The sequence below is a fragment of the Psittacula echo genome (genome assembly GCF_963264785.1).
Source record: "Psittacula echo genome assembly, chromosome: 6".
NCBI lineage: Eukaryota > Metazoa > Chordata > Aves > Psittaciformes > Psittacidae > Psittacula > Psittacula echo.
In genome coordinates, this window is record NC_137743.1 from 43,768,570 (window position 1) to 43,789,046 (window position 20,477).

Consider the following 20,477-nt stretch of genomic DNA (forward strand, 5'->3'; position numbering starts at 1 on the left):
TGGTCTCATGAGAAGAAAGAAAGAGAAGCCCGTATAGAATGTCAAGAATGGGAAAAACATTTCAATAGCTTTTCACATTATCCAGATTATTTCTAACATTTATTTAGGCACTGATAAATTTGTTACAGCTGAACCTTTCTACTTATTGACATCATAGAATGAATGCATTATCAGACTTACCAGCATTACTATCAAGTCAACTAGCATTTGGGTCTGGGGGGGGCAGTAGCTGCTCATAATACTCAAAGCACTTAAGAACTGATTTTTGTGGATCTTGCACAAAGAAAATAATGAATTTCACTATAAAATACATTCAAATAATAAGCTGGTTAGAAAAAAAATTAATTCAGTTGAGAGGAACCTCTGGAGGCAGTTTGGTCAATCACTCAGCATCCAGGTCATTATGTTGTATTATGCTTACGTCTTATTTCCTTAAGCAGCCCATAACTTCAATGGGTAGTGCTTCCTTCCTCTAGACTCTGACCACTGGGCTCAGGCAGCTGATGATCCTGATACCAAACCTTACCTGTAAAAAAAACCCTGAGGCATCAAAGTAGTTGAGCACCTTTCCTCTATCTTTCATCACTAGGTCCTCTGCCTCAATAAACAGCAGGGTCCATATCTCTTTGGGTTTTAAGGTAGTATATTGCTATATTTTTCCCCATAAAAAATGGGAAGGCAACATTCAAAATGGAAAGAGACACCACTGAACCTGTTTGGTGGTTTTGTGTTGTTTTTTGGTTTGGGGTTGGGGGGTTTGGTTAGTTGGGTTTTTTTTTTGTTTGTTTTTGAATTATTTATCTCACTGCTTATTCTGGTGGATTTCAGGTTTCTGTTTCAAATGAATATAGTAAAAGACATTCTGAAAAGCAGACATGCCAGTCAGTGGTTCAATTCTTGGTAGTGAAAATGCATGAGACAATAAGGACTACGTTCTTTAACCAGGCTATTTTCATCTAAAATAGGTCTTTATATTTTACCCACGTTACAGCTTCTAATACACAATGTATTCCCATAGAAACCTCTGCCATACCTACTGCAGTTCTAATGTACTGTGAAGCACATCATAACAAAAGCTATTACAGATTTTAAAGAATATCCTCAAACACTATAGCTACACCTAAACAGATATCACCATTATTTCAATAATCTCACTGAAGCAAGAAAAAATTTCCAAATGCCCAAATTACTCTTTTCTATACTATCTACTAGCAATTGTGAATATGAAACAGTAGAAATTACATTCAGTATTTGTGCTTTAAAGTGAAAGCTTTTTCCATATGGATACTGGTGGCCTGGTTTCAGCTGGACAGAGTTAATTTCCTTCCTAGTAGCTGGTGCAGTGCTATGTTTTGGCTTTAATCTAAGGTAAAAAGGACATGGAACTGTTGGAACAAGTCCAGAGGAGGGCCACGAGGATGATCAGGGGACTGGAGCACCTCCCGTATGAAGACAGGCTGAGAAAGTTGGGGCTGTTCAGCCTGGAGAAGAGAAGGCTGCGTGGAGACCTCATAGCAGCCTTCCAGTAGCTGAAGGGGGCCTACAAGGATGCGGGGGACGGACTCTTCATCAGGGACTGTAGTGACAGGACAAGGGGGTAACGGGTTCAAACTTAAACAGGGGAAGTTTAGATTGGATATAAGGAAGAAATTCTTTACTGAGAGGGTGGTGAGGCACTGGAATGGGTTGCCCAGGGAGGTTGTGAATGCTCCATCCTTGGCAGTGTTCAAGGCCAGGTTGGATGAGGCCTGGGGTTGCATGGTTTAGTGTGGGGTGTCCCTGCCCATGGCAGGGGGGTTGGAACTAGATGATCTTAAAGTCCTTTCCAACCCTAACTATTCTATGATTTCTATGATTAAATGTTGATAGCACACCAATGTTTTAGTTGTTGCGAAGTAATGCTTACCCTAAGTCAAGGACTTCTCAGTCTCTCAGGAGGGGCACAGGAAGCTAAGAGGAAGTAGAGACAGGACACCTGACCCAAACTAGCCAAAGGGGTATTCCATACCGCAGCATGTCATGCCCAGTATATAAACTGTGGGGAATTACCCAGGAGGGACCAGGATGAATATCTGTCCGTGAATGGTGAGCAATTGTGTTGTGCATCACTATTGCTTGTTGCTTTCTTAGTTTTATATCTCTCTCTCCTTGTTATTACCCTTTTCATTATTATTATTATTAGTAGTAGCAATATTCTATTGTACTTTATTTATTTTAATTTTTAAATGGTTCTTATCTCAACCAACGGGTTTCACCTGTTTTTTGATTCTCCTCCCCATCCTACCGGTGGTGTGGGGTGGGTGAGCTAGAGGCTGCATGGTATTTAGTTGCCATCTGGGATTAAACCACAACAGCTGGGAATTAGGACTGGTGATAAATATGACATAACCAGTTTCTGTCATTCCACAACTAGGAATAAGCTATTACAAGATTTCATTATGTATTTTCACTTCAACACAACTTAGAAATTATACTAATTTACAAGACAGAGAGGTTCTATTGCAATAACTTGTTTTATTTACTCAATCTAGTGTTTGAGTAGATTATTGAACCTTGAGGGCACCCGGCAAAACTCAAAATTAATTTTAAAGATATTTGTTACTGATCTGAAATATCACATCCATGCATTTTAAGATGCAAAATGAAAGATGACCATGTAAGATTAATACAATGACAAAACCCAAAGCAGTAACTTACCAATTTATGAAAACTGATTTAATTGTGGGGATCCTAATTTATATACATCCAAGGCTTCAAAACAGCCTTTGACATGCCTGAAATTTCAATCAGTCATTAAAAAAAAAAAAATGTTTTAGAAAAATTGTAGTCTTCATCAATGCTGACAGAAGTTATTTCACTTAAAAATTACACCTGATCTTGGACCACTTCAGAGCAGTACCCACCTTAAATGATACCAGCAAGCACAGCATAGACACATGTAGAACCATTTCAGCATAAGTGTAAATGGAACTGTACTGAAGAAGCCTACAAAACCTAAAGTATAACTTGAATGAAATTAAACTTGAATGAACAAACTTGGAAGGAAACTCAAACTTATCCCAAAAAACCACTATTTTAACTTATAAATACCAGAAAACATTTGAAGTTCACACAAAAACAACACAACATTAACAAGAAAGATGATAGACAAGAAACACTGATGGATGTCTTAGCAATATAAATTTGGAAAGAGATATGGTTATTATGGTTATTTGCCTTCCAATCTCGTTCCTATGATACCCAAAATGTTCTATTCTTTCTGAAGGTACTGCTAATACAGCAGTTAAGGAGCTACCATTTTTTTATTGATATGGTTGCTACTGGAAAGAAAGGCAGATTTTTTTGCCTAACTTCCTGAAAAAACGCGTTTCCAAATTTATCCTTTACCTGCAGCTCTTACTGCATCCAACCTTCATGGTAACCCACAAAGTTATTCAATCATTGAAGGAAATATGAAACACTATGTTCAACTAATAGTAAAAAAAAAAACCCTAAACAATTCATACTTTCTTCTTTCACCTGATCTTAGAAAAAAATGACTTTTCCAAAAAAAGTGATGCATGCTTCAAGTGCCATCTATTTCCATGACAGGTGATCAATTATTTCAGTCAACAGTTTAACTGTTTTTTCCCCTTTAATGGCCTTAAAATTTTCTATATGTGTGACAACCCCATATACATATATATCACTCTTTCAGTATGTTAGAAAAATATTTTAAAATAAATCAGTAAGAGTATAAAAACATTGCAACAATATTGTAACACTGTAAATATGTTACAAGAAAGCTCTTACAGTGGTGTGTCTTCAAAACCAGTATTTTAATATGCTATTTGTAAATGAAAAAAGCTCTTTCGATATTAAGCATAGAAAAGAAGCATAAAAGCATATTAAGCAAACTGACAACAGACAGTTTGTGTTTAAACCTAACACATTTTGATGTGAGTTGGTCTAAGGCACAATTATTTTGTGGTCATTCCTAATTGCCTGGGCAGTTTGGGTAATAAACAATTTAACTCTTCACAGTTAATAACTTACCCTTACTTGACCAACAAAAGCATTGGCTTCCTCTTCCTGTACAGACAGGTTTTTAGGTAGAAACATATCAAAAACTGGTCCATTGTCATTTACATCCGTCACCACTATATTAACGGTAGCAGTTGAAGTCTACAGAGAAAGATAACATTATGAACAAATTATCTTTATTTTACAATTGCACAGATTACAACTGATCAGCAACCCTACTGCTATGTATTACAATGATCCAGTACAGAATCACAGATATACAGGCTATCAATTTTTTTTTTATGGTTTTGTGAAATAGGAGTCATTATTCATTTGAAGAGTTTATTTCTATGTGTCTTATAAGACAAAACAGGCTTGAGACTGAATAATATATCAGAGATGCACAAAGGATATCAGATAACTTTACTTCTTATATGTATTTTAAGGATGATCCATTCTGAGTGGGGGAAAAATCTAGAAATATTAAAATTTGCCAGAACTATAAACTTGGAAAGAAATTACTGATTTTACTAACCAAATATGATACTATAATGATTAGTTTAGATGATCAGTCAGCCTCTTAGTTTGCACAATCATGCTACCACAGCATCATGGTGAGCTCAGCCAGCATCAGCTCAGATCTCTGTATCATCCTTCACCCATATCACACTAACATGCTATTAAGCACTGGCACATCAACTTTAACATACAGAGAGATGCCTAGTGGGTATAGCATAATCAACTATATTTAACACATATACAATTTCAACAAAATGTATCTGTGCTCCCTACCGAAATTTCCTATGCAAATCAAAGCAACTGGAAAGTCAAATATTTTGTTTGCAGATCTTCACAGCTCAAGTCACATCCCTTTTCACTGGTCCTAGATATCGTTTCAGTCACAAAATGCCACACTGTTGTATTTAATACATTATTGTAATACATTACTATATCTTAAATCAATTCATCAAATGCTAACATCTTTTCTACCAAAGACACTTTTATTCCATAAATTCAAATCTAGCACAGCAGCAAGTATCATTGTGAACTACAACTTCAGGTTTATTATAGTTTAAGATCACAGCAGATACATCCACTAATGCCAGTTACTTCAAGCAGATAGTTATTTCAGAATACGCCTAAGCATTGGCATCTCTTCTCTGTTTCTCAAGTTGAGGAGTTTGCATTGAGATGAAATAACTCAGTTTGAGCCTCATGAGTTTAAGTATTGTGGCAAGAGCAACAAAAATATGCCTTTCTTTTTGTTGCTCAAACTTATTATATGAGGTTAATAGTGCAAGTTTCTGTGGCCTTTGACAAGGGTTGCAAACACAAAGAATGATCAGTACTCCTCATCCACCAAAGAGAAGTGCTATTAGGCAAAAAACACAGTAAGGAAGATTGAAATTATACACTAGGAAAGCCTTTCATTGTGAGAACAGAGAAGCACAGGCACAGATAGTCCAGAGGCTACAGCATCTTCCCCATAAGCAAGACATATTAGCATCTGGCATGACTGATAGTGGTGTAAACCAATGCTGATGGAGCAGTGGATGGGCAGGCTAACCTGGCATTGTAACACAGTGTCAGTAGTGCATGAATGCTTCCTTCAGTGTTCCATTCAGTTCATATGAAAATAAAATTATCTTATTCTATAAATACAGCTTGTTAGACAAGTATAGAAAGGGAGATGGATGACAGAAGCATGTGAAGTTTAATATTGATGCCTCATTGCTGCAGATTACTATTGCTGGTTGTCCAGACATTTTTGCACTAATCCCCTAGTGACAATATAATATTTATAATGATGTCTACACTGTTACTGTGAAATGCAGTGTAAAATCAAACACAGTGTATTAAATCAGCTTTTCTGTGTTGTATCTAGATGCCTTCTGATACCACACTACTTTGTATAAAGCTACATTGAATGAAATCCAAATGACGTTAGAGTTATGGCAATTACACTGTGCAGATGTCGCTAACCCCTGAAAAAAGTCTCTTGCTTTAGCTGAGACTAACCAACCTGGTCGTGGCATCTCACAGTTTTCATAAAGAATCCTTTAACCATCCTCCCTTAAAAAAAAATAAAAATTTAAAGATTAAAAAGTGTGAATGTGAACCTGCATCTTTGTATGCCTTTTCAGAAACAACTTCTGGTGCAGTACCTCCCATGTAATAAACCTCAAGTAGTTTTACACCTTTACAGGTTCCTGCAGTAACTGACCACAGTAAATAAATGTAGATGACTGTCTAATTTTCATGAAGGGGCAAGTTTCTTGTTTCTGCCACATAGGAAAAGCACTTGCAAAGAACAAATGGTGTACTCGCTATCTTAATAGCAGTTGCTCATGCTTTCATTGATGCATCACCAGCTCAATCTGATAACTTACTCTCTGCAGGAGAGATCCTGTAACAGGTCAATCTCCTTCACCTTCCAAATCCTCAGACTTGGCAAGCAGTCCAGTCAGTGGTACTGGAGTCAGGTGCCTCTTCACAGCTATAAATCTGGCTGGTGTGTTTGCTGTGTACTACATATTCATTGAGGTGACATCTGTGCTAGAAGGCTTCCTTAGCAACCCTTCTTGATACTGGCACAGAAAACAGCAGATGCCAAACACACACAAGTGGCATAAGTAATACCCAGGCACAATATATCTCTTTCAGAGTGGGAGTTTTTCTACAGTTTTTCTACAGAAGCAAATGAAGAAAACATATCTGTTCACAATAAAAATACAGTAACTACTTAATACTGAAAAAGTAATGAACAGAGAATATTTCAAAACAAACAAAAAGGTGCTTTCAAGTTGGCTTCTTATATTTGCTTATGCTTAGTTATTTGCTAATTTTTTTCTGAAACTTCCATTCTCACATTCAATTCATGTAAGCAAAATGTACTTTACAACTTATGTGTCATTGTCACAAAAAAACACTCCGAACATTTGCTCTTATGAGCAATGCTCACTGAATGTAAATCAATCTCCCAAAACTAACTTGATTCCACAGAATACAAGGTAATAAAACCTCTTAGATTGAATAAACTGGGAGAAATATGGCATAGAAAACCCCATTGGCTTAAGACAGTGAGTAGGGAACAAACAAGAGGAATTAGAGATGTGTGCACGTCTACGGGGGTATGATATAATAGGCATCACAGAAAAATGGTGGGATGGCTCCTATGACTGGAGTGTTGGAATGGAAAGTTACAGGCTCTTTAGAAAAGACAGGCCTGGCAGGTGGGGAGGGGGAGTTGCTATTTATGTTAGGGATAGGCTGGAGAGTATGGAACTCTGTCTGGGGACGGGTGAGCAGTCAACAGAGAGTTGGTGGGTCAGGGTTAAAGGGAGAACAGCGATGGGGGACATTACTGTGGGGATCTGTTACAGACCACCTGATCAAGAGGAATCTGTGGATGAAGCACTTTATAGGCAGATAGGAACAGCCTCACGCTCACAGGCCCTTGTTCTCATGGGAGACTTCAACCACCCTGACATCTGTTGGAGTGAAGGTACGGCCCGGCACAAGCAATCCAGGAGGTTCCTCGATTGTGTGGAAGACAACTTCCTTCTGCAAGTAATAGAGGAGCTGACAGGACAGGCGCCATGCTTGACCTCATGCTCACCAACAGGGAAGGGCTGGTTGGAAATGTGACGCTCCGGGCAGCCTTGGATGCAGCGATCATGAGATGGTCAAATTTGAGATCCTCAGGACAGTGAGAAGAGCGTGCAGCAAGCTCACTGCCTTGGACTTCAAGAGAGCAGACTTTGGCCTCTTCAGGAACCTGCTTAGTAAGGTTCCATGGGATACAGCCCTAGAGGGCACGGGGGCCCAAGACTCTTGGTTGTTATTCAAGGATCACCTGCTCCAAGCTCAGGAGTGTTGCATCCCAACTAGAAGGAAGTGCAGCAGGAGGGCCAGGAGACCTCCTTGGATGGATAAGGAGCTGCTCAGGAAAATTCAGTGGAAAAAAGAGGCTTATAGAAGGTGGAAGCAGGGACAGGCAGCCTGGGAAGAATACAGGGATGTTGTCCAGGAAGCTGGGGACCAGGTGAGGAAGGCTAAGGCCCAGCTAGAATTGAACTTGGCTAGGGATGTGAAGGATAACAGGAAGGGATTCTATAGGTACAATGCAAATAAAAGACAGACTAGGGACAACGTAGGTCCCCTCTGGAAACTATCGGGAGAACTGGCTACACTGGATTTGGAGAAGGCTGAGGTTCTTAATGACTTCTTTGCCTCAGTCTTCACTGGCAAAGTCTCTGACCACACCACCCAAGTCTTGGAAGGCGAACGCAGGGACTGTGAGAATGAAGACCCTAGGCCCACTGTAGGAGAGGATCTGGTTCAAGAAAGACCATCTTAAAAACCTAAATGTACACAAGTTCATGGGACCTGATGAAATCCATCCGCGGGTCCTGAAGGGGCTGGCGAATGAAGTTGCTAAGCCACTGGCCATCATATTTCAAAAATCATGGCAGTCAGGTGAAGTTCCCCACAACTGGAAGAAGGGAAATATAACCCCCATTTTCAAGAAGGGGAAAATGGATGACCCAGGGAATTACAGACCAGTCAGTCTCACCTCTGTGCCTGGCAAACTCTTGGAGCAGATTCTCCTGGAAGGCATGCTAAGGCACATGAAAAACAAGGAGGTGGTTGGGGACAACCAGCATGGCTTCACTAAGGAGAAATCCTGCCTGAACAATTTGGTGGCCTTCTATGATGGGGCTATAGAACTGATGGACAGGGGCAGAGCAGTTGACGTCATCTACCTGGACTTGTGCAAAGCCTTTGACACTGTCCCACACGACATCCTTGTCTCTCAATTGGAGAGACATCAATTTGATGGGTGGACCATTCGGTGGATAAAGAACTGGCTGGATGGCCACACGCAAAGAGTTGTGGTCAATGGCTCAGAGTCCAGCTGGAGACCAGTAACAAGTGGTGTCCCTCAGGGATCAGTGTTGGGACCTGTCTTGTTCAACATCTTTGTCGGTGACATGGACAGTGGGATTGAGTGCGCCCTCAGCAAGTTTGTTGATGACACCAAGTTGTGTGGTTCGGTTGATATGCAAGAGGGAAGGGATGCCATCCAGAGGGACCTCGACACGCTTGTGAGGTGGGCTGATGCCAACCTGATGAAGTTTAACCATGCCAAGTGCAAGGTCCTACACCTGGGTTGGAGCAATCCCAGGCACAGCTACAGGTTGGGCAGAGAAGAGATTCAGAGCAGCCCTGCAGAGAAGGACTTGGGGGTGTTGGTCGATGAGAAAATGAACATGAGCCGGCTTCAGTGTGCGCTCACAGCCCAGAAAGCCAACCGTATCCTGGGCTGCATCAAAAGGAGCATGACCACCAGGTTGAAGGAGGTGATCCTGCCTCTCTACTCTGCTCTCGTGAGACCTCACTTGGAGTATTGTGTGCAGTTCTGGTGTCCTCAACATAAAAAGGACATGGAACTGTTGGAACAAGTCCAGAGGAGGGCCACGAGGATGATCAGGGGACTGGAGCACCTCCCGTATGAAGACAGGCTGAGAAAGTTGGGGCTGTTCAGCCCGGAGAAGAGAAGGCTGCGTGGAGACCTCATAGCAGCCTTCCAGTGTCTGAAGCGGGGCTATAGGGATGCTGGGGATGGACTCTTCATCAGGGACTGTAGCGACAGGACAAGGGGTAACAGGTTCAAACTTAAACAGGGGAAGTTTAGATTGGATATAAGGAAGAAATTCTTTACTGAGAAGGTGGTGAGGCACTGGAATGGGTTGCCCAAGGAGGTTGTGAATGCTCCATCCTTGGTAGTGTTCAAGGCCAGGTTGGATGAGGCCTTGGGTGGCATGGTTTAGTGTGGGGTGTCCCTGCCCATGGCAGGGGGGTTGGAACTAGATGCTCTTAAGGTCCTTTCCAACTCTAACTATTCTATGATTCTATGATTTTGGAAATACTTCTTTTTCATTCAAGAGAATTTTAATGGGATGCATCTGATAATCTGTGGTGTGTGCAGACTCATAGAATCAACTAGGTTGTAAAAGACCTTTAAGATCATCAAGTCCAACAATTCCCACAGGACTGTCAAGTCCACCACTAAACTGTGTGACTAAGGGCCTCATCTACACAGTTTTTGAATGCTTCCAGGGATGGTGACTCCACCACTTTTCTGGGCAGTCTGTTCCAATGCCTGACTACCTTTTCAGAGAAAAAATCTTTTCTAATATCCAGCCTAAACCCCCCCTGGTGCAGCTTGAGGCTGCTACCTCATGTTGTATCACTTGTTACTTGGGAAAAGAGACCGACCCCCACCTCACTACAACCTCCCTTCAGATAGTTGTGGAGAGCAATAAGGTCCCCCCCCCTTGAGCTTTCTCTTCTCCAGACTAAACCAGCCCAGTTCCCTCAGCCATTTCTCATAAGACTTGTGTTCCAGGCCCTTCACCAGCTTTGCTGTCTTTATCTGGACCCGCTCCACCCACTCACTATCTCTCTTGTAGTGAGGGGCCCAGACCTGAACACAGTATTTGAGGTGCAGCCTCACCAGTGCTGAGCACAGGGGGATGATCACTGCTCTGGCCCTGCTGGCCATGCTATTTCTGATACAGGCCAGGATGCCACTGGCCTTCTTGGCTGCCTGGACACAAGCTGGCTCATGTTCAGCCAGTTGTCATTCAGCACCCCCAGGTCCTTTTCCACTGAGCAGCTTTCCAGCTACTCTTCCCACAGTCCAGAGCATTGCATGGGATTATTGTGGCCCAAGTGCAGGACCCACCACTTTACCTTGTTGAACCTCATACCACTGGCCACAGCCCATCTATTCAGTCTGTCCAGATCTCTCTGCAGAGTCTTCCTACCCTCCAGTAGATCAACACTCCCACCCAACTGGGTATCATCTGCAAATTTACTGAGGCTGCACTTGATCTCCTCATTCAGATTGTCAATAAAGGCATTAAACAACACTGGCCCCAATAAAAAGCCCTGAAGGACACCATTAGTGGTTGGTTGCCAACTAGATGCAATTCCATTTACCACCACTTTTTGGGTTCTGCCATCAATCCAGTGAAGAATACACATATCCAGGCCTTGAGCAGCCAGTTTCTCCAGGAGAACCTTGTGGGAGACAGTGTCAAATGCTTTAGTGAAGTCTAAATATACAATGTCTACAGCCTTATTCTTATCAACCAGGCAGGTCACCTTGTCACAGAAGGAGATCAGGTTGGTCAAGCAGCACCTGCCCTTCATGAACCCATGCTGACTAGGTCAGATCCTCCAGTTTTGCTACACGTGCTATGTGATCTCACTCAGGATGACCAGCTTCATGACCCTTCCCTGGCACTGGGGTCAGGCTGACAGGCATGTAGTTTCTGGGATCCTCCTTCCTGCCATTCTAGATAGTTTAGTTTGGATGACGCTCACTCAACTCAAAGTAGCTCTCAGAGTAGCGGCCAAAACATGTCTTTGCATCTGATAACTTCTGAATCAATTGCTGAACATAAAATCACGGTTGTGAATTACTTACAGGTCTAACTTTTGTACCTAAGTGCATGCCAGGGGAGCAGTTCACATACCTTAGACAAACATAGCAGTATGTTATAAGGAACTCTTACAAGCACGTCTCCTAACTGACAGTTTTTTTCTAAATCCAGGGAACTCTCTGCTCTGGAAGCATGCTATTAACAACACAACCCTGCAGCAATACTTTTATGTCTTGAACACAAAGGGGAACCTTTCTTCTCCTTCAAGTCTCCTTGAAACACAATCATTATAATATTAGAAATACAGAGCTTACTGAAATACTGGAATACATTTAGAAGTGGTCATTTGAAGTATCAAAAAAGCCTCAGATTTCACCTAAGAGGAGACTGTGGAGGCAGCAGTGGAGGCTGAACTCTGCTTAATATAGCCTCAATTTTAAGATTAATTTTAAGGTCCTTTTTAAAATCTTTATCAATTATGTAGAGGAGGCAATGAAGCACACTCTCCTCAAGTGTGCAGGTGACACTGAGCTGGTGATAACCGTCAGTACACTGGAGGGAAGGGCTACCATTCAGAAGGGATGTGGAACAGCTGAGAAATGAGCCAAGAGGAAATGTGTGAAATTCAGCAAGGACAAATGCCCAGTCCTGGCCCTGTAATGAACAAGCCCCTCACAGGGACCTGGGCAAAGGCCTGCCTAGCTGACAGCAGCTCTGTGGGAAAGCCTGTGATTGTCAGCAAACAGCAGGTGGAGCAGGAGTAGCTGCATGACCTGGCAACAACACAGATGAGAAGCTCATGCGCTATATGAACAGCAGACCAGCCTGGAGATCCAAGGAAGGGATTATCCTCGCTGCTCAGCCCTCAGAAGACCATACCTGTATACTTAGATAGTGTCAAGAGACAAAACAAGTGTAAAGTGGAACAAGAGAGGCTCAGGCTGGACATAAGGAAGAAATTCTTTACTGTGAGGGTGGTGAGGCACTGGAATGGGGTGCCCAAGGAAGCTGTGAATGCTCCATCCCTGGCGGTGTTCAAGGCCAGGTTGGACAGAGCCTTGGGTGACATGGTTTAGTGTGAGCTGTCCCTGCCCCTGACAGGGGGGTTGGAACTAGATGATCTTAAGGTCCTTTCCAACCCTAACTATTGTATGATTTTACAATTCTATAAGGAATAGCTTCTCCCCACATGGGCAACAATAACAGCATTACAGCATGATGAAGCAAGTGTTTTCTACATGCTGTGCTCCAGCTTGTCTTCACATCATAGGTACAGGGAATCTGTCTCAGCACTCCCTGGATAAGAATATAGAGAATCAAGGTTTTGATACCTTCATATCATCAGATAGGGATTACCTGAAAAAAATCAATAAATCAACTACCAGTCTGACCTGTGTATGTGAATGCTGAAAGCTTTCTTAAATTATTCTATGGGTTATTCTGTAATGTAGGATAGGACTTGTCATGGGTGCTAAAGGATTCCAGGTCAGGCTAACCCCCAGACCAACAAGAATTGGAAAATTGAAAAGTTTTCACTTGGCTTAGTTTTAGAAGAAAGAAAAAAAAAAAAAAGAACGTTTGTCGTGATTATATAAGAAGGGAGAGAGGGAGGTAGGAGAAGAGACAGAATTATTTCCCAACTCTTCTATTATGTAAGAATGCTTGTATTTTTCAAATTGATGGCAATACTTTTGCTCATCTTAGGCATCCTACCTTACCTGCCAGTCAACACAGCCACACAGGATAGTGCTCCAGTTGTTACTGAGTCTCAATTCACACTTACAGCTTTCACTTATGAATTAAAAAAGCAATTTTTTTTGCAAAGGAATAATATTTATTGTGATGCTAAACAGCAAAATTATTTTATAAATTTTTTCTGTTCTTCCTAAACTCCCAAAGGTACTAAAATAAGATCATGTAATAAGAACAACATTTCAAATAATACTTCTTTTCGTATTAGTCACAATTTAGCAAACTATCAAAAGTGAATTCAGTGGCAGGATCACCAAGAAGGGCATTCAAAACAAACTCTGGGAGCAGCAAGGCCCTTGTGTTCTCTTCTAACCACAAACTCTGAAACTGAGAAAGAATAATGGAATACTCAAAAGATTTGCTATGGGAAACATTTGTTATCCCACCGATAGAGCAATGTCAACCTTTTACATGAAGCAGTCATCCGTTGCCTACCTTTATGTCTTTGAGATGCATAAAGAAGTTCTGCATTAACATCAGAAAGTGCTATAATAGAAGATTATTAAATGAAATCGTTTTTATATCCCCATTAGATGGCTCCAAAGATTTGCTTAAGCTCTCTGCAAGCTTTAGCTTAAGACTGTAATAGCCTTTATGAGACAACTAGAATAAATTACAGTGGCTTACTCAGAACTGCAGCACAGATCAGTATTGGTAACATCATGATCATCCATCCTGTAGATAATGTAAAAAGTCACCAGCAACACTAAAATCACATTGACTAAATAATCGTTGCTTAGAAGTTCAGGGCTAGCCATAACCTTTTTTTCAGTCTGTCACTGGAACAGAAAAAAAGGCAAGGAAGTAGACTGTGGGTCATACCCTTTCTTAAATCAGCCAAGTAACTATTTGGCATACTAGTCAAGAGGTGAGAAAGACCACAGGTAGTGAATGGATGCTTTGGGAATGAAACGTGCACTGCAGAGAGGGTGAAAGTAAACATACTGAGAAAGGGTAACTAAATTTTGTATGAAGCTCAGTTTCTTGTACTGTTAGAGAAGCCTACCATTTGTTATAATCACTTTCAACTGCAGGTAACAGTGGCCTAGGATCACTCCCACTGTCACATAAAGCCCGCTTCATTTTTTCTGTCACTAGCCTAAAAACTTCCCCCAGGGAAACCTCCAGCACACTTGCAGCGAGGTAGTGATGCTTTTAATTTTGTCACAATATCACATCAAAATTCTTCAAGTCAGTAATGAAGAGCATGAGGACTTGTAAGAATAGTTTTCACCTTTGACTATCAAAGCAGCAAAAGTTATATTTGAAGACAAGCTCCGATTGGGTGCCTATTAAGTTCTGCAAAGCCAGCTTTCTTGTTTTTGTTAGCAAAGGAAAAAATATAGCTGCATTGGATATCTCATATCCTCAAAATACAATAAAAATATGTAATATCTCTTCGTTCACTGGTTCTCATATGCCAAGTGCTGTGACATATATCTGTAACCTACATCCCAACTCCCTAAAACATCACTGTCCTCTTTGTTTGCCTCTAGTCTTGTACCATTGCAAGGTGACCTGCACATGTCAGAGTAAAAATAAGTCAATGCTTACCAGCATCAGAAAGCAGATTTTTCCTTGCAAATCTTGGGGAAAACAAACTGAAAAAGATGTTGTTTGAAGAAAATATGACTGAATAAAATCGTTTGTGGCTAGTTTCATTTAATTTGCCCCCCTGAATGTATACACACTTTTTTGCTCATTATGTACTTCAGAACAAAAGCAAACTTTACAGATTTCTAAAGGAATTGTGAAAAGTTGCAGTGTTTTGTAGGGGATCCTAAAAGACAGTAAAACAAACTCATGTAACAGAGCTGCTGTTTCACTCAAGCTCTTGACATATATTTAATTACCACTAAAATCTTTAAACAAACTCGAGTGGTTCCCTAAAGTAATGAGAAAGACACCTAATTCACAACTTGGTTTTACATATTAACTGAATGGATACTCCCCATGCAAATACTAAGATAATACAGTAAGGATAAAAATCTGCCTTGGCTGTTTTAAAACTAGACATTTCTACAAAGGTTTGTCAAGTATGATTTTGAAAGGAGTGTTGAAGCTATTACTGGAAATTCATGCAGGGAAAGAGTAGTACAGCCTCCTATCAGGCATTTCCTATTCATTGCTGATGCAAACCTGCTCTGGGTTCAGCTGTAACAGTTGTTTATCTCCTTCTTAGTAGACGGTGCAGTGCTGTGTTTTCGACTTTAGTCTGAGCACAATGCTGATAACACCAATGTTTTTAGTTGTTGCTAAGTAATGTTTACTCCAATCAAGGACTTTTTGGTCTTATGCTCTGCTAGTGAGAAGGGGCACAGGAAGCTGGGAGGAAACAGAGACAGGACACCTGACCCAAACTAGCCAAAGGGGTATTCCATATCAGAGCACGTCATGCCCAGCATATAAACTGGGGGCAGTTACCTGGAAGGGCAGATTGCTGCTTGAGTCATGCTGGGTATCGGTTGGCAGGTGATGAGCAATTGTACTGTACATCACCTGTGCTTATTGTTTTCTTTTCCTTTTCCTCTTTTAGTTTTATATTCTCTCCCCTTGTTATTTCCCTTATAAGCATTATTACTGGTGGTGGTAGTAGTAGTTTTGTATTACACCTTAGTTACTGGACTGTTCTTATCTCAACCCATGGGAGTTACACATTCTTTTGATTCTCCTCTCCATCCCTCCGTGAGTGGGTGGGAAGAAGAAGGGAAGTGAGTGAGTGGCTGCATGGTTCTGAGTTACCGGCTGGGCTTAAACCACAACAAAACTGTATTTACTTCTCTTTTATAATAAATACAAGTCAAAAAAAGATCAGCAGCTGCAATTTATAGCTTTCTTAGGGCCACTAAAATAGTTCTTCCATATGTAATTCTTCCCTAAGCAGTAAATGCAACATTTACATCACTACCACAAATATCTTTTGTCTTAAGTATGCCAAGCCCTGATAAACGTTACAGATGATAAATTTGAAGCAAATTTCAATTGTGACTTATTTTATTTGTACCCTGCCATTTAAATTGAAGTTGGATATTGATGAAAGCATTCTATGCCTTGGAGAGGAAACATTCTTAGCTCTGATGTCAAGCTAGTTTATTAATTTAGACAAACTCCAAGATAAACGTTATTGTCTCTAGATGTGAGTTTGCAAATAGTTAAGATCTGAGGCAAAGCCCAAGGCCATATTTGATCAAAAAAGAAACTGCAAATAATGATTCTGATCTACATATCAGGACTTGTCTATATTCAGTTCAAGAAAACTACATTTAAAATTATGATATCCAAAATAATGGCTATTCTTTATCAAACAGGGGACACAGATGCTTAGATCTTAAGATACTAGGAGTGATAAGTACCAGAATAAAATATAAATTAACTATATAACAGGCAAATTGCATGCTGTCTAAGTTTAGCTCCAGGAAAGTAACAGCTAAGATGTTGCTAATGGGAATCTAATATTGCTTGGTAATGGAGGATGACAGTGAAGCGCCAAAGTCAGAAAAAGCGATGGGTATATATGCACGACTTGTTACGGTCCTGTTCACTAACCTTTTTGAATGCAGAGAAGCTGCATACCCACAACAAACAATGTCCACTAGGCCATATGGAAAGGATTTTCCTATCAGCAAGGCTGCAAGCCCTCAGGTATTTTCAAACCTTGATTTCTTCCAGTGTAGGGCACGAGAACTTTAAAAGAGGTATCTACTGACCCTCTACTCCTCTCCAAGTTTTAAAGAAGAAATGGACAGCTGGAATGCAAAGAAATGCAGGAGAAAGAAGAGAGTGAGGCTGAAGGGAAAGACAAGGCTGGAGCTTGTCAATAATTACATTAATGAAAAAAAGATTACAAAAAGCCAGTGAGGGGGTGAGGGGAAAAAAAAAAAAAAAAAGCTGTCAAACACACAAAAATACATCTCTAAAGGAAACATCCCAAAACTAAAACCTCACACGTCCAAAAAGGAAATATAAAAGATGAGAACTTTAGTAGGAAAGGAAGATAAAATCATGTACGTTCAAAAAATGTCTTTGATAAATTCATGGAACCGGTGGGAGAGGTCTTCACTGTTACGCCAGTCACCAGCCACGTAACCACATAGGCTCCAACCCTCTGTATCTATTTGTGGAAGAGAAAGAGTATTGATCTGCTGTCCACGCAGCTGAAAAGCATCTCAATATAACAGGAATGAAAAATTACTGTTTCTACTGAGTGCACCAGCAGTAGCTGGTAACTTATAGCCCAAGCTATACAGTCCAGGCTAAACAACCCAAGTTTAGAGCATAATGTGTGCTACACATCACCTAACATAGTTGGAGGGTAATGTACGAAGTAGGCTACATTTGTCATTCACTCTGGCAGAGACAAAGCTGTGGAAAAATGGATCTCCATCTATACGAAAAGCTCAGAATTCAGTGTCTTAATCAAAAATGGATGAAGCTGTGGCATCTCTACACTGATCTTTATATCATAAACCAAACCTGAGAACTTCAAAACAGGTGAGGAATTTGGGCTGCAATTCTCCTATCCTTCTTGCATGGGTTATCTATTTACTTAGAACTGGAGAATTCACTGCTGTTACAAAAACAGCAGAGGTTTCTGCTAACCTGTAAGATCTGTCTGAAAGGCACGCTCAGCTACAGAGAGTTCAGGGCAAGGAACTTTTTATGTGGCTGCTCTTGAGCTCTCTACATTTGCACATAGAGTGCTGTCTGAAAAATAAGTCAACCCAAATTATGTTTTCTAGTCTAGCTAGAATTCATGACTGTGATATTCACTGTCATGACTGTGTTATTACTGAATGAATATACACAAAATGCAATGTATACATAATCTTCCACTATAAATTACTGTTTCTGTAAACTCTGATGTAAGATCCATTTTAACATAGTTCTACATAAGCTTATTTGTGAAGGCATACAAAATGCTTCAATAATCCTTGGTGCAGAACTTTTTCTCATCTTAAAATAATTAAAGTCATCTTTCAAAATGGAATTACAATCTGCTCAGAATCTTTGATTGAAAACTGATTAATCTATTTTTTTATGAGGATTACTTAAATCACTCCTTCCTTGTTAATATTTGAAATCAAAGCCTTTATGGGGAATATTATCTATGCAATGCAAGCAAACAAGTTGCACAAACACTGGTCATCTGGCAGTCTCTTAAAGATCGTCCTAATAAAAGAGCTAATGCACGGAGAAGAAGAAATTGGGCTGGACAAATTCTTCTCATGCCAACTGAAATTTGCAGGTCAGCTTAAATTTTTAAGGCTTTCTCATATGAAGTACATGACTTACTAGGAAAATAGTAATAGGCAGCGTTTCTCTTTTCTTACAGTTTGCATTGCTGAAAAGAAAATAATTTGAGGATTTTTTTACAGGAGGAAGTACAAAATAATTTATCTATTTAAATTCTTCTTTTTCATATATTTAAGAACATTTCCTTCTCACTGCACCAACAGATCAAAATAAATGTGCCACATTAAGGTAGTATTAAAGTTCCACAGTATGAACAGATCCCATTGATTTTTTTTCTTTTTTTCAATCTTGTCTTACTGATTACAAAAAGTTCAGTTAAGGAGAAGTCCTCTTCAATACAAGCCTTTTTGTATGCAAAATCTCTGTTCAGTAAGTATTTACTGAAAGAGGCATGCATGCTTTATTCTTGATAGATAATGGAACTGATATGGAGCAGATATAGGTAAAATTTACAGGAGTAACAGAAAATTTACTGTAATTAATTTTCTGTATGCTATTAAAATAGTAAATCCTTGTCTAAATTATCTTGATCTAGTGCTACCTGTTTGCTCTAAGGAAGTGAATTAATCCAAGCATCATGGGAGATACAAGATCATTAATAATTTAGAGTATCTAAGATGACTGAAATAACCAAGTCTAAATTACATGATGAAACACAATGAACTGAATGTGCCCTTGTGGCCAAGAAGGCCAGTGGCATCCTAGGGTGCATTAGAAAGGGTGTGGTTAGTAGGTCAAGAGAGGTTCTCCTCCCCCTCTACTCTGCCTTGGTGAGGCCGCATCTGGAATATTGTGTCCAGTTCTGGGGCCCTCAGTTCAAGGACAGGGAATTGCTTGAAAGAGTCCAGCGCAGAGCCACAAAGATGATTAAGGGAGTGGAACATCTCCCTTATGAGGAGAGGCTGAGGGAGCTGGGTCTCTTTAGCTTGGAGGAGACTGAGGGGTGACCTCATCAATGTTTACAAATATGTAAAGGGTGAGTGTCAGGATGATGGAGCTAGGCTTTTCTCAGTGATGTCCAGTGATAGGACAAGGGGTAATGGGTGTAAACTGGAGCATAAGAGGTTCCATGTGAACATCAGGAAAAACTTCTTTACTGTGAGAGTGACAGAGCACTGGAACAGGTTGCCCAGGGGGGTTGTGGAGTCTCCTACGTTGGAGATATTCAAGGCCCAGATGGACAAGTTCTTGTGTGATGTACTTATGGTTCTCTCAGTGCATGGATACCTTCTTGAAATGTTGGTCTGTTCTGATCAATAATGAGACAATGCAGAGGAATATGACATGGCATCTGTGTCTACACAACACATACCAGTGTGCCAAAAGGCCCCGAGAACAGATTGACTATTAGGCTGCTCTGCTCTGACACATCTTTGTTTAGGATCAATTGTATACAAGTATATGTAACACTCGACTTTCATTTAAAGTCTGAGGCAATTATTTACCTAGATAAACATAAGGTGATAAACACTAGTTTTCAAATGCTGGTTATTCTGATGGCGTTGTTGTAGCAGAGTGACTACCATAACCTTCTACAAACACCATACTTCTGCGTACTGTAGCCAAAAATATGATTTTCAGTTTCTAAGTCCCACTGATTTGAGATCTTGTGCTTAGTACAGTGCAAAGCCACGAATGTTCTAGCCACACTTAAACACTGCAGTGTCTCACTTTTATGCATCAGAAATCAGAATGGAATTTGGAATCCAGTGCTGGGTACCCAGAACCACATATATAAAGCACAAAAAATCCCTGCATTCTGCACCTGCTGAGCTGGGCCAGCCCAGACCACAGAGAAAACAGTTCTCTCTCAGGGTCTCCTTCCCAAGGGCCACCTGATGGTGCCTCTGTCTCCTCAGGAAACATGGCCCTAAACTTGTCGTGGGGTCTGCAATGATAAAATTATTCATTTATTTTCCATAAAGTGTCATTTTAGAAGAACGGAACAGTGTGAGATTAACGGGCAAAGTCTTGGATTCATGGCTTTCAGAGAAAACCTTCCACAGCTAGGTCACC

General features: G+C 40.5%; 1 protein-coding gene across 3 annotated transcripts in view; it reads right to left on the bottom strand.

Moving 5' to 3' along the window:
- The window catches only part of PCDH15 (protocadherin related 15), a gene marked incomplete at both ends in the record, with an annotated part of 382,058 nt that overhangs the window by 150,678 nt on the left and 210,903 nt on the right, over positions 1-20,477 (bottom strand). For all 3 annotated transcript variants that reach the window (XM_080620329.1, XM_080620327.1, XM_080620328.1), the window contains one exon: positions 4,036-4,164. In XM_080620329.1, the coding sequence (XP_080476455.1) occupies positions 4,036-4,164 (129 nt within the window). The remainder of the gene's footprint in view (positions 1-4,035; positions 4,165-20,477) is intronic.